We start from the raw sequence: 14,483 nt of genomic DNA, 5'->3' as shown, positions 1-14,483 counted from the left end.
ACTAGCATCACACATGATCTCAAATGGTAGAGACCAATCGGGGGCAATAACAATGGGTGCTGAAATCAATTTGCTTTTCAATGTCTCAAAGGCCATGGTGCATTCTTTGTTGAACAAAAATGCCTTATCTTTAACCAATATAGTGGTTAACGATTTAGCAATTTTCAAGAAATCTCTTATGAACCTGCGGTAAAAACCTGTGTGTCCTAAGAAACTCCTGATACCCTTCTCATTCACCGGGGGTGGGAGTTTAGAGATCACTTGCACTTTTGCTTGGTCAACTTCAATTCCCTTATAAGAAATTTTGTGACCCAACAATATCCCCTCACGCACCATGAAGTGACATTTCTCCCAATTCAGAATTAGGTTCATTTTCTGGCACCTGTCTAAAACAAGAGAGAGATTAGTCAAACAGTTATCAAATGAGGATCTAAAGACTGAGAAGTCATCCATGAAGACTTCCATATGCTTTTCGAGCATGTCATCAAAAAGGGAAGTCATGCACCGTTGGAATGTGGCTGGAGCATTACACAACCCAAATGGCATTCTTCGGTAAGCAAAAAAAACTATACGGGCATGTGAATGTCGTCTTTTCTTGGTCTTTCGGTGCTACAGCAATCTGATTATACCCGGAGTATCCATCTAGAAAATAGTAGTAGTCATGCTCGACTAACCTCTCCAACATCTGGTCAATAAATGGCAAAGGGAAATGGTCCTTCCTAGTTGTTGTGTTCAACCCTCTATAATCAATGCAAACGCGTCACCCGGTTATTGCCCGCGTGGGAATTAGCTAATTTTTTTCACTCTTTATTACGGTGGTCCCCCCTTTCTTAGGGACAACATGCACCAGGCTCACCCACGGACTATCAGAAATGTGATATATAAGACTTGCATCCAACAATTTTACCATTTCTATCCGAACCACTTCCTTCATTGTCAGATTGAGTCTTCTCTGTGGTTGGACTACCGACTTGTGGTCGTCTTCCATGAGAATTTTATGCATGCACACAGTAGGGCTAATACCCTTCAAATCCTCAGTTGCCCATCTAATAGAATTTTTGTACTTTTTCAAGACTTGGATGAGCTTTTCTTCTTAGATATTCTGAAGGCTCGAGTTTATGATAGCAGGACATTTTCCTTCAGGTTCGAGAAAGACATATTTTAGATTGTCAGGAAGTTGTTTCAACTCTGTTTCCTTCTTAGGTTCTTCATTCTCTTCACTAGATTGAGGTACGCATAAATCCTCCCACCGGCGTGGTCGAGATCCTTTCCACAGGGTTTGTGCGTCCAACAAGGCCAGAACTTCAGATTCCCCGTTGTCCACCTCTTTATCCAAATCGAAAATGGACAAACTTAACACTTTTTCCAAAGGTGAGTGGGGTGTATGCAAAGGGTTATCATATGTCGTCACCTGATCCAGCACCTCTATAGTATGATTGGTACAAATATCATCCTTGTACCTCATGATGTTTTGAACATCGATTTTCAATTCCTCATCATAAACCTTCAGCAACATTGTTCCTTCTTCTATGTTTATCAAGCACCGTCCCATCTCCAAAAAGGGTATCCCCAGAATGAGAGGGATCTCTTCATCTTTCGGCATTTCAAGAATTACAAAATCCACCAAAAATACAAAGTTATCAATTTTCACCAGAACATCTTCAACAATGCCATACGGTTTCTTGATCGAATGATCGACGAATTGGAGTGTCATTCTGGTATCTTGAACAACCCCTATACTGAGCTTCTTGTAAATAGATAACGGAATGAGACTCACGCTAGCTCCCAGATCAATAAGAGCTTTGTTGAACGACCTATCTCCAATAGTACATGGAATAGTGATAGCTCCTCGATCCTTCTTCTTTATCGGAATCTTCATACCCTGCAAAATAGAACTACAAGTTTTGATTAGAATAATAGGGTTAGTGTTGGTGGTACGCCTCTTTGAAATGATATCCTTCATGAACTTGACATACGTGGGCATTTGTTCAAGTGCCTCCAACAACGGAATGTTAATCTCCAGCTTCTTGAACAACTCTAAGGATTTTTCAAAGTTTTTCTCATGTTGTCCTTTTTTCTTGTTTCTAGTGGGGAAAGGGAGCTTAACAACCGGCTTGGGCTCAATGACTTTTTCTTTCACAACCGGTTTCGGTGCTATCACTTCTCTCCTAACAACTTCATTTTCTTTGATCTCAAGGTCCACTTCGATCAATTGGTCTTCCTCTTTGTCCACTTCCTCAATAACTTCATCAGATTTACCACTTCGTGTTGTCACTGCGCTCACATTATTATGCTATCTAGGATTTGTCACGATTGCACTAGGTAGAGCACCATGTGCTTGAGAACTAGAAGCTAGTTTCTGAGCGATTTGCCCCATTTGGACTTCAAGATTCTTTATAGATGTCATGGTGTTTTTATGATTGTTCCGGGTTTCTTCTTGAAATTGAACACTATGGGCAACCATTCTTTCAATCGCAATTTCCCAATCAGCTTTTTTAGGGGCCTGTTGTTGCTGTTATTGATATTGAGTTTGGTACTTACCATGTTGAGGAGCAATTCCTTTTTGGTCTTTCCATGAGAAGTTGGGATGATTTTTCCCACCCGGATTGTACATGTTGGAATAAGGATTATTTTGCTTCAAAAATTTGATTTCCTCCACTTGTTGAGGAGTTGCAAAACAATAGCAAGTTTGGTGCAGACCACTACAAATTTCACAGCAGATAGTAGGGACCGATTGGACCTACGCCACCGGTTGGGTGCCTATATTCATCGCCTTCATCTTCTTATCAACTTTAGTAGCTATAGTATCTTCAATACGGATTTTATTAGTTTCCAGCTTTAAATCTATAACCCATTCTGGTTTGTTTTGACACCTATCATACAACTCCATGTGCTCATTAGCAGCAATAGCTTCAATGATCTTCTTGATACCGGTAGCTGTTGAAAAATTTATGGAACCACCGGCTGCAGTACCAATCAGCTGTTTGGTCTTTATTTTAAGACCATTCACGAACATTTGCATTTGTTAAGTTGCATCCATGTTATGAGTAGGGCCGGCTACCAGGACTCTCTTAAATCTCTTGTAGGCATCTCTCAAAGTTTCCCCGTCCTTCTACTTAAAATTCAGAATTTCATACCTCTTCCGCAGAAATACCGATGCTAGAAAATACTCATTCAGGAAGGCTTTTTCCATTTCTTCCCAAGTTGTGATGCTCCCGGCAGGTAAAGAATAAAACCATTATTCAGCTTCTTCCATCAAGGTAAACGGGAACGTTCTCAACTTCTTGGCTTCTTCAGTGTGACCATTAATTTTCAGAGTGTTACTCATGGTCAGAAACCTCTATAAATGCTTGTTTGCATCTTTATTCACTTTTCCAGTAAAATGCTTCCTTTCAAGCTGATTAATGGTACTCGGGCGCAGCTGGAAATTAGCCACATTCACTGGTTGGTTGACAATAGTTAATCTGTCGATTTATGCATTGGCACCTCCGTAGTCTCCCAACAGTCTTTCTGGTGGCGGTGGAACATCAGCCATAGTTTCGATCTCTCTAACAGAACCTAAATCTGAGCTTGAATGGATAGAAAGTTGTTCTACGTCTGATTCCAATTTGGCTAATCGAGCTTGTCTGAGTCTTGTCCGCAAGGTTCTCTCGATTTCTGCGTCAAAAGGAAAATCAGCTGAGGCCTTACCTCGCTGTAGTGGGGTATTCGTTACCATTAGAGATATTGACTAAATTTAAGGTAAACCATACAAGTCGAGTCGCCACCGCACTTCTATTTATCCAAAGGAATGGTTAGAAAGCGAACAAAAACCCAAAAGTTTTATCGAATCAAAAACTAATAAAAATGTCAGAGATCTGGGTAAGGGGGTTGGTTATGCAATGGGAAGGTTTTAAGCATCCAAAACATCCTAGGTACTCCTAGGGAGCCCTTTTCACATTTGTTGTAAGGTTGGTATTTTATGAAAATTTGCTTGTGCAAACATGATTGAAGAGATGAGAAGAGAATATACAAGTTATTTACATTTTTTGTTTGGATGGATAAACCCATTGCCTACGTACCATCTTAAAAAAGATTAGGATCAAAACCTCGTAGTTCGGGGTAAAAATCTCAATGAGTTGGTGAATTGATTGGTCCAAAAGCCTTAAGGTCTTTTGTTATCCAAGGGATAAAACTCAACCTAAAACCACAAATCCACCATGTGAGGATAGCTTCAACATGCTAGTGAGGGGTTAACCCTATAATAAGCATGGAAGACTCATTGTCCATCACTAAGGATATAGGTGAGTATTACATCTACCTCAAGGATAACTCAAACCTAATAGCTAAAGGTTATGAAAAGTTTTGATTAAGAAAGTGGCCATTGAAACCACAAAAAGCATTTGAATGGGTTATATTTACCAATGAAAAGTATATACAAAATATGGTCAAAGTTGACTTAGAAGTTCAATTCAAAATAAGTGTTATGAAAAGAAAGTTTGAAAATCAAAAGCATAAGGCTTAGGTTTCTAATGTTTGAAAAGAAGTGTTAAATGTTTGCACAAAAAGTTTTGGCTTGGGTTAGAGTGGAGGAAAGAAGAAGAATGGCTAAAGTCCTAATCATACAAGAGATAAGGGATAAGAAGTAAAACCACAAATGGAGTTCCTCTCTTGAGATCATATTGATGATTCAAGTAGCTCTCATCCTTTGGAATATGCAAGCAAAATAATAGTGAGCTCAAGCAATCAACAAAATCAAACAATTTCTTGGAATGTTCCTCAAAGGCTCTTAGATCTCTCTCTCTTAGGAGCTCATGGCAATGGTTCCTCACTTAGGCTCAATGTTGGAATCCCTAGCACAAGAACACACACATTAAAAAGTTCTATCAAACAAATCAAGAATGAACAAGAAGGAGTTTAGAAATTGGTCCTTTCAAAGTCCTCTTCAACATTTATAGCATTCTAAAGGCACAATGCCTAGTTGCTCTTTGACTTTATAGCACTCTAAAGGCCCAATGCCTAGTTGCTCTTTGACTCCAAATTTGCATAGGGAAAGTCCTAAAGTCTAAGTCCATTTGTTCATTTCTTTGCATTTGGTCCACAACAATCAAAACAAAACACAAGCACAATAATATATACACAATTATATGCTCAAGTGAGCAAAAGGCAAATTGCATTAACATAAACATGTGCTCAAATGAGCAAAGGGCAAAAAGCAAATGAATAATATTTACAAGAATAGTAAATTGCATAAATGTAAAGAGCAAAAAAAGTAAATGTTAATGGTTAATGGTTAGTGTTAGTAGTTAGTGTGCCATAAGGCAAATTTAGCGCTATGTTAAGCAATCGTAATTGGACTTATGTAGAAGTCACAATTATCTGAGGCCGGTTAATAATAATGTAGGCAACAACCCAAGTTAGAGGTCTTGATTAGTGAATCAAACTCCAACAACTTGCCATGCCAAAAAGAAGATGAGAAATGATCTTGTATTGATTTAGGTCCTTTGCATGATTTAGGAAGCAATCTATCCTTAATGCAAAGCCATTCACTTGATCCATGACCAAGATGAATTAGATTTGAATCAAAGAAGATTAAACCTCCCTAATCAATGCTAACCACCAATCTTTAACTCATTGATCAAAAAAGAAAAAGAAGAAGGAAAAGAAGAAGAAAGGAATGAAGAAAATAAAGTGCATTAAATGAAATGGTATGTACTAATCAACAAGTGTTGACCAAAGATAGAGAAGATCAAGGTCAAACAATAGAAAACAGAAACAAGATGAAGATTAGAGGTCAAGAAACAAGTCAAATATTTTTGGCATTTTTAATATTTAACATAAAACTTGAATTAAAATAATAAAGAAAGGTCAAACTTCAAATTCACTTCAAATCAACTTTGAAAAGTCCAAGTGAATTATCCCAAGTTCAACAAGGTCAAACAAAGTTTGACAAAAAATTTCAGCATTTTTAGAAGTCAGAAACTATTTTAAATCAATTAAAAATGCATAAAAATAACCTAATTGAACTAAAATCTCAAATAAATCTCAAATCAATTAATAAATTGATGAGAATATTTTTCATAGATCTATCATCATTCAAAGAGGTTGGAAAAATATTTTTGTATTTTTTGAATATCAAAAACTATTTAAAATGAATTAAAAATAACCAGAAAAGAGAAAATTACTAAAAAAATAGCAAATGATAAAATAAAAAATATTAAAAATCATTTTTAGAAACTAGAAATTAAAAGATAAATAATGCAATTGGTCCCATAATGTTTGGACCAATAATGAAAGAGATATGAATTTTAGAAATAAAATGGAATTAAAAGAAATAAAAGAAAATAGAAATCAGAAATTAAAAATTAGAAAAAAGGAGAGGCGTTGGATGATGGCTCATTAGTTGAGTTGGCATATCACATGGCTCTCAGGCGCGCATCCACCATACATCCAAGTCAATGCAAAACACGCTGCTTATTAAAAGGTCATAACAATGAGAGGCCTAGATCAAATCTGGAAATGAAAATGGATGGCCACGATTTGATCTGGAGACCAGACGGTGGCCAGCGCCACCTTCTTCTCCGGCTAGCTCCGGCGAAGGCCAAAAATTACAGAAGAATAAATATGCACCAAAATGCACGATCTAGGTATCGTTCGAAAGGTGGAGTGATGTACATCACTCTTATGCCACTCAATTCCACTCTAGATCCCTATTGAGAGAGAAATCAGAGATGGAACTTTGGTGGTGTTCAACTGAACTTGCTTGATTTCAACAATTAAGAACACAATAATGATGCCTCTATGCAGAGGACTTCAGACAACACAAAATCAAGGCAAATGGAACAATATATGAGCTGCTTCGAAGCAAAATGCAGTTGAGTAAAACCTTTGAATTGTGAAGAATTGAGTCACGATCTTTGAGTCCTTTTGCAAACAGAAAGCTCTATGGATCAAGTGAAGAAGGTTTAGGAACTTATAGATCTAGAAAATTAATCAATGCAATTGAATTTCAGATCTGAAATTTTTGAAAGAAAGAGAAAAGTTCCTTTAGTGAGGGTTGAGTTTTGAATTCAGCAGCAAGGGGTGCCTTCAGGTTGAGAAATGAGAGCTCACATGCCATGTATTTATAGCCAAAGCCAACTGATATGCATGAACAAAGTGTGCATGGGAGAAGAGGGCCTCCATGCATGGGCCTGTACAGGCGCATGGAGGGCCCAATTCTGAATGGAATTGCAAGCTATTACCAAATTAAGATGAAATGAACATGCAGAAATGAGGTCATAAGCTCATGCAATGTATTTTCAATGAATTTCCAAAAATGCACTAAAACGTTCTCCTCTTTGAAAATGATATTTCCAAAATGGAAACATAGGCTTATGGGTAATGGTTGGAAAGCTTGTTGCATAAGGAACAAATGCTATGTTGATCAAAACTCCAATTGGGCCTTGGAAATTAATGAAAATTTAGCTTGAAGTGTAAGGTGCAAAACATGCACATGTGAAATTTTCAAATTTGGCCAATGTTCAAGCCCTTCTGTCTCAATGATGCAAGCTCCAAATGATAGAATCTTCAACATGAAAGTTGTAGATCTTTTCAAGACAATCAATTTGGACTTACATTTTGCATCATTTGGTTTTTTGATGAAGAAGTTATGGGCACTTTAAGTTGAACTTTTTCACATTTCAATGCATTTGGTCCAAAGTGACCTATAATGTTTTGCATTATCACATGTAGTTCTTTTGAGATTTTGCAATTTTTCTCAACATAACATTTAAAGCAGACACATTAAGATTTCCAATTCATTTGATCCCGCCTCTAAATCATGAAAAATGAATGAGTTATGTTCTTGGGAAGTTGACCTAAAATTAGGGTTTCAGTCAAAATGACCTATAATGTCTTGGAATGAATGATGACCTTCCAAGCTTCAAATAAAATTTTGATGAACATGAAAGTTATTCATATGGTTACTAAGAACATGTTTTCTCTTGGGATCATCTTCATTTGACCAACACATAAAAAGTTAGGTCTCAGTGTATTTCAAAATAGTTAGATGAATTGACTGATCAACTTCTCAAGTCCACAACTCATATCTTGATGAATGGATGATTGAGCACATTCAAATAAGTTCAAATATGCATGAAATGGTGAATTAAAGAACTTGCCTTGATTGTATTTTACCATGGGCTGAGGTTGCTTCAAGAGCAAGGCACAGTTGATGAACAGATGAATTAGGGTTTCCTTGGGAAACAAACCTCAAACCTCTTGACTTGCTTGATCAAAATGATGAATTGAGCTACTTAGGAGGCATATTTGATGGATGAGAGCTTTGGGAACCATTGCCATGTTTGCTTTCATCTTCTCTTGGCCAACTCAATGCACATGGGATCTCCTATAAGCTTTTGATCTTGTGACTGCTCAAGCTACAAGTAAGAGATGTTAGTGACATATTTTTGTGCTTTTGGTTAGTAAGTAAAAATGAGAAAAGCAATGATATACAATTCAAGCATGCTGGGTGATCTCAAACCACTCACAAGGGGTCCCGCCCACAGGCAAAGGGAACCAAGATGCTTATGATCCTTAAGGCTATGCACATGCCATGTTATGATGCCATGAGGGATCTTAGGGCCAAAATTAGGGTCTTACAGATGCCCCTATTTAAGGTCATTCTAGCCGGAGAAGTGAAGGTTAAAATCTTCGTCTCGACGGGGTAGAATGGGCTTAAATAATAACAAAGAGACGAATTTTGGTCCCTAAGAGACCTCATGATGCGGATGTATGTATGCAAAAAGGTAATACTCTGTGGGGATATGTGTCCATAGAGAGGAAAAGAAATCCGGAGAAACTGACAATCCATATGAGTAATTGACTCCATGGGACAGAGACTCAGGGACTCTTATGGGGGTAAGAAAGGAGATGAGAGACACGAGAGGAATTCCATGAAAATAAATCAAAGGAAGGACTCAAGCTGACTCAAAGGTGCATGCATTGGGGAATATGCCAATACAGCGGAACTATCCACAAAGGATACTTCGGATGAAAATTCGGGCTCAGGTGGGGAAAATCCACTAAGGAACTCCATTGAGGAATGTACAAACAGGACTCATCTGGGGAAACACCAGGGCGAGGTATTATCGGTTATTGGGTAATAAGCTCAAGGGGGCATGTGATCGAAACACCGGTATAAGGGTGAGAGAACGACATGCTCAGGGAGAATGAATATCTAAGACCGGTATAAGGGTGAGAGATATCAAACATCCAAAAATCATCTGAGGAAAACCTAAAAAGGTATATTTCATCTCAGGAAAATCGGACTCCACCGGGGACAATAGTCATAAATAGGGAGCAGAAAAGGAGGGAACACCAGGGATACCGGTTACTGGGCATATAATAGGTGACCGACCAAGTGTGAATTGGGGAATATTCCCAAGACACTCATTATCCAAAAGAGGGCTAAAAAGCAGACTCGGTTACAAGATGGGCATTCGATTCCACAAAAAAAGGGATATGAATCTTACTCGACTAGGGAAGAACAAAAGACTTCGACCAAGAGCGCATGAGATATATTATCTATTACCGTCAGAACGTAGATAACACACTCGCATGGAAGATTATCCACAACCGGTTACTGGGTTAATAAAGGATAAATCGACCGAGAGAAAAGGGGCATTAGGATACCAAGAACTAGGTATAAAATGATGACCGATGACAAGGGAGAAACGATCATTGCCTGGAAAAAGGCAAATGAAAGACGACCCACTGGGGATATATTGACAAAGGCAACGATCCGGGAGACATATCACCGGTTACTTGGAGATATGCTCAAAAAGGGTGAAGGACTATCAATATTGAATGTTGGATAAAGATATCCGTCAAATAGGGGATTACTTCTACCAATATTGGGTAGAAAACCACGGAAGAGTAACCGTCATCGGCTAGGATGAACAAAAAAGGTTAACTCTGCAAAGGGGATAAAAATAGGGTTTACAACTATCGGTATAAGGGTAGAAAACCACAGACTCCACCGGGGAAAAGATGGATAATTACATGATTACTGAGCAATCATTCATCTAGACTATGGGGAAGTGCAAGGAAACACGCAAAAAGCCAATCTAGGAACAAACTAGAGAGGCACGATGAAATAAGACTCATCCCTGTGAGGATATAACTCAGGGGAAACTTCATCCCAATATATGTGTTGGGAGGAAACAGAAACAACCATCATCCACGAGGACATAACTCAGTGGGGAATATGGAAGAAAGGATAAACACTTTTTGCTTATGGGGTTGACCCTACATGGGGAGATCAGACACCAACATCTGCTTGGGGAAATATATTACCAACTAGCAGGAGATAACAATCAAAGATATATGGCAAAGAATGCAGCATGAATATCTGAATGTTAAAATTTTGCATATATGCATGGTTTATGTATGATGAATGCTGACAAAAATAGACATATCTAACACAAACGGGTCCAAAGAATTAACGAACAAAAATCTGGTACTACATCTCAAGAGAGAAAGCCAGGCCTAGTGGAGAACATCCAATCTGATGGGGGCAAGAGATACCAGGAAACAAAGATCTCCGCAGGGGAATGAGCATCAGTCATTCACGTTGGGGACATGATCATCGCACAGATGAAATCCTCCGTAGAAGCAACTCTACTGGGGTAATTATCAGAGGAGAGGATGGATCTCTATGGGGAACAACCACCAATCAGAAGCTTCCAAGGTCACCACCATATGTCGTACTACCAAAGAGATCACATTTGCTGAGGAGGCAAGATTACTACTTTGCTGAGGGAAAGAGGGATGAATATCTTTACCAAACACTCTGCTCGGGAGAAAAACCACAAAGGGCTCCGGAGGAAGAGGATACAAGCATGCCAGGAATATGAACAAATGTCTTACCCTGTTGGGAATCATACCATCCTTGGGAGAGCACTGAAGACATCCCAAGTATCCTTTTATCATTGTGAATGTTCATTTTGTTTAAAAATAAATTATGAAAATTTATTTATTTAAACAATGATATTTCTCAATTAAAACATGCGAAACATTTGTTGAATAAAAACAAATAAGAGTGCAAATAATTGGGTAAAGGCTCAAATTTATTTGATGGGATGGTAGTCTGTAAATGGCAAGACTCCATAGATCTTTACAAATTTGAAATTGGTGATATATATTGGAAAAGGGCTACATTGAACATAATGACCATTTCTCCACCAACTTTGAATCTGATGTATTTGAAGCTTCAGTTGACGATGACTGAACGAGAATCTCCGACAAATGACAGTTGTAGAACAAAGTCTTGTCAGGATGCAGTTACTTGCCAAATCCCTAATTTTTTCCTAGATTTCCCCGGGGTGAGGTACTCAATCTAGCGGGATACATATTCATCATTTTTTTATGTCTCTAACTTTTGCCTTGATCACCCTTTCGGGTTTTCAGTCCACCGAGACGCTCATTTTTGCCTAAGCCGCCCTTTCGGGTTTTCAACTTAGCGAGCTATTCTGTTTTTATTTTTAGGCGAAGTATTTCTTGACTGCATCTGAATTCACAAGACGAGTGAAATCTTCCCCATCCATAGTTGTAAGTATCAAAGCACCGCCTGAAAAGGCTCTCTTAACAACATATGGACCTTCATAGTTTGGAGTTCACCTGCCCCTGGAATCGGGCGCGAAAGACAAAACTTTCTTGAGCACAAGGTCACCTTCTCGGAACACACGAGGCTTGACCTTCTTATCAAAGGCTTTCTTCATCCTTTGCTGATATAACTGACCATGGCACATGGCAGTTAATCTCTTTTCTTCTATCAAATTCAGTTGGTCATAACGACTCTGAACCCATTCAGCATCAGTCAACTTGGCTTCCATCAAGACTCTCATTGATGGGATCTCCACCTCTACTGGGAGTACAGCCTCCATGTCGTAAACAAGAGAAAAAGGGGTTGCCCCTGTTGAAGTACGGACAGATGTACGATATCCATGCAAAGCAAATGGCAACATCTCATGTCAATCCTTGTACGTGACAATCATCTTCTGGATAATCTTCTTGATATTCTTATTAGCAGCTTCAACAACCCCATTCATCTTGGGTCTGTAGGGAGAAGAATTATGATGTGCTATCTTGAACTCGCTACACAGCTCTTTCATCATCTTGTTGTTCAAGTTAGATCCATTATCAGTAATGATCTTATCTGGCACACCATAACGGCATATGAGTTGATTCTTGATAAACTTCACAACCACCTGCCTGGTCACATTTGCATATGATGCCGCTTCAACCCACTTGGTGAAGTAATCAATTGCTACGAGAATAAATCTGTGACGTTGGACGCTTTCGGCTCTATCATGCCAATCATGTAAATTTACCACATATAGAAGGGCCATGGTGATGAAATCACATTCAGAAGTGTCGGGGGAATATGAATCTTATCCGCATAAATCTGACACTTGTGGCATTTCTTCACATATTTGCAGCAGTCAGACTCCATTGTCAGCCAATAGTAGCCTACTCTCAACATATTTCTAGCCATGGCATGTCCATTGGAATGAGTACCAAATGAACCCTCATGGACCTCAGTCATTAACATGTCTGCTTCATGTCTATCCATGCATCTGAGCAGAACCATGTCAAAGTTTCTCTTATAAAGCACATCGCCATTGAGGTAGAAACTGCCTGACAATCTCCTCAAAGTCTTCTTGTCTTTCACAGATGCCCCAGGCGGGTAAATCTGGCTCTGAAGAAAGCACTTGATATCATAATACCATGGCTTATCATCTTGCACCTCCTCAACTGCAAACACATGAGCTGGTCTATCCAAGCGCATCACAGTGATATTGGGAACTTCATTCTAAAGTCTAACCACAATCATCGAAGCAAGTGTAGCAAGAGCATTTGCCATCCGATTCTCATCTCGAGGAATATGATGGAAGTCAACTTCAGTAAAGAACGTTTAAATCCTCCTCGCATAGTCCCTATATGGGATAAGGCCAGGCTGATTCGTCTCCCATTCACCCTTAATCTGATTAACAACAAGGGCCGAATCACTATAAACATCAAGATGCTTGATCCTAAGATCAATACATTCTTCCAATCCCAAAATACAGGCCTCATACTCAGCCATATTATTTGTGCATTTGAAAGTTAGCCTTGCTGTAAAAGGAAATATGTGCCCTGAGGAGTAATAATCACTTCCCCAATACCATTTCCATATTGATTTACAGCGCCATCAAACACCATGCTCCCTCGGGAACCAGGTTCTGGCCCTTCATCGAGCGTAGGCTCATCACAATCTTTCATTTTCAAATACAAAATCTCCTCATCTGGGAAGTCATACTGAACTGATTGATAATCCTCGATTGGTTGATGTGCCAAGTGGTCAGCCAAGATACTACCTTTAATAGCCTTCTGAGCTCGATACTCGATATCATACTCAGACAACAACATCTGCCGCCGGGAAATCCTCCCAGTTAAAGCAGGCTTCTCAAAGATGTACTTGATTGGATCCATTTTGGATATCAACCAAGTCGTATGATTCAACATATACTGGCGTAAGCGCTTAGCGGCCCAAGCCAAAGCACAACATGTTTTCTTGAGCATCGAGTATCGAGACTCATACTCGGTGAACTTCTTACTCAGGTAGTAGATAGCATATTCTTTCTTTCCTGATTTGTCTTGCTGACCAAGGACACAACCCATTGAGTCTTCAAGAACTGTCAGATACATAATCAACGGTCTCCCTTCCACAGGTGGAGACAGAATCGGAGGCTCAGATAAATACTCTTTAATACTGTCAAAGGCCTTTTGGCAATTTTTGGTCCAATCATGAGACTGATCTTTCCGGAGGAGCTTGAATATCGGTGCACATTTGGCAGTCATGTGGGATATGAATCTGGAAATATAATTCAAGCAGCCAAGAAAACTTCGGACTTGCTTCTCAGTCTTGGGCGCAGGCATTTCTTGTATTGCTTTGACCTTCGCAGGATCAACCTTAATACCTCTCTCGCTGACAATAAAGCCCAATAACTTGCCGGAACAGACTCCAAATGTACACTTGTTTGGATTCAGACGAAGCTTATACTTCCTCAAACGTTGAAAAAGCTTCAACAAGTGCTCTACATGTTCAACTTTCGTTCTTGACTTTGCAATCATATCATTAAGATATACCTCGATCTCCTTTTGCATCATATCATGAAACAAGGTAGTCATAGCTCGTTGATACGTGGCTCCGACGTTCTTCAAATCGAAGGGCATCACTCAATAACATAATGTTCCCCAAGGTGTGATGAATGTTGTCTTCTCCATATCCTCGGGTGCCATCTTAATCTGATTATATCCGTAAAATCCATCCATAAACGAGAAGATATTGAATTTAGTTGTATTATCTACCAACATATCAATATGTGGTAGAGGGAAATCATCTTTCGGACTAGCTTTATTCAAGTCTCTATAGTCCACACACATTCGGACTTTTCCATCTTTCTTAGGCACAGGCACAA

General features: G+C 39.0%; 1 protein-coding gene across 1 annotated transcript; it reads right to left on the bottom strand.

Annotated features, from left to right (window-relative positions):
* Window positions 1–1,093: 1,093 nt before the first annotated feature.
* On the bottom strand, window positions 1,094–2,614 carry LOC127100704 (uncharacterized). The gene is made up of 2 exons (XM_051037961.1): window positions 2,542–2,614; window positions 1,094–2,274 (listed from the first exon to the last, which is right to left on the bottom strand). Exons 1-2 carry the CDS (start codon window positions 2,612–2,614, stop codon window positions 1,094–1,096), a joined length of 1,254 nt encoding a protein of 417 aa, XP_050893918.1.
* Between the last annotated feature and the right edge of the window lie 11,869 nt (window positions 2,615–14,483).

This window comes from Lathyrus oleraceus, chromosome 1, assembly GCF_024323335.1.
Source record: "Lathyrus oleraceus cultivar Zhongwan6 chromosome 1, CAAS_Psat_ZW6_1.0, whole genome shotgun sequence".
Lineage (NCBI taxonomy): Eukaryota > Viridiplantae > Streptophyta > Magnoliopsida > Fabales > Fabaceae > Lathyrus > Lathyrus oleraceus.
This window is presented reverse-complemented; position numbering and strand designations above follow the sequence as displayed.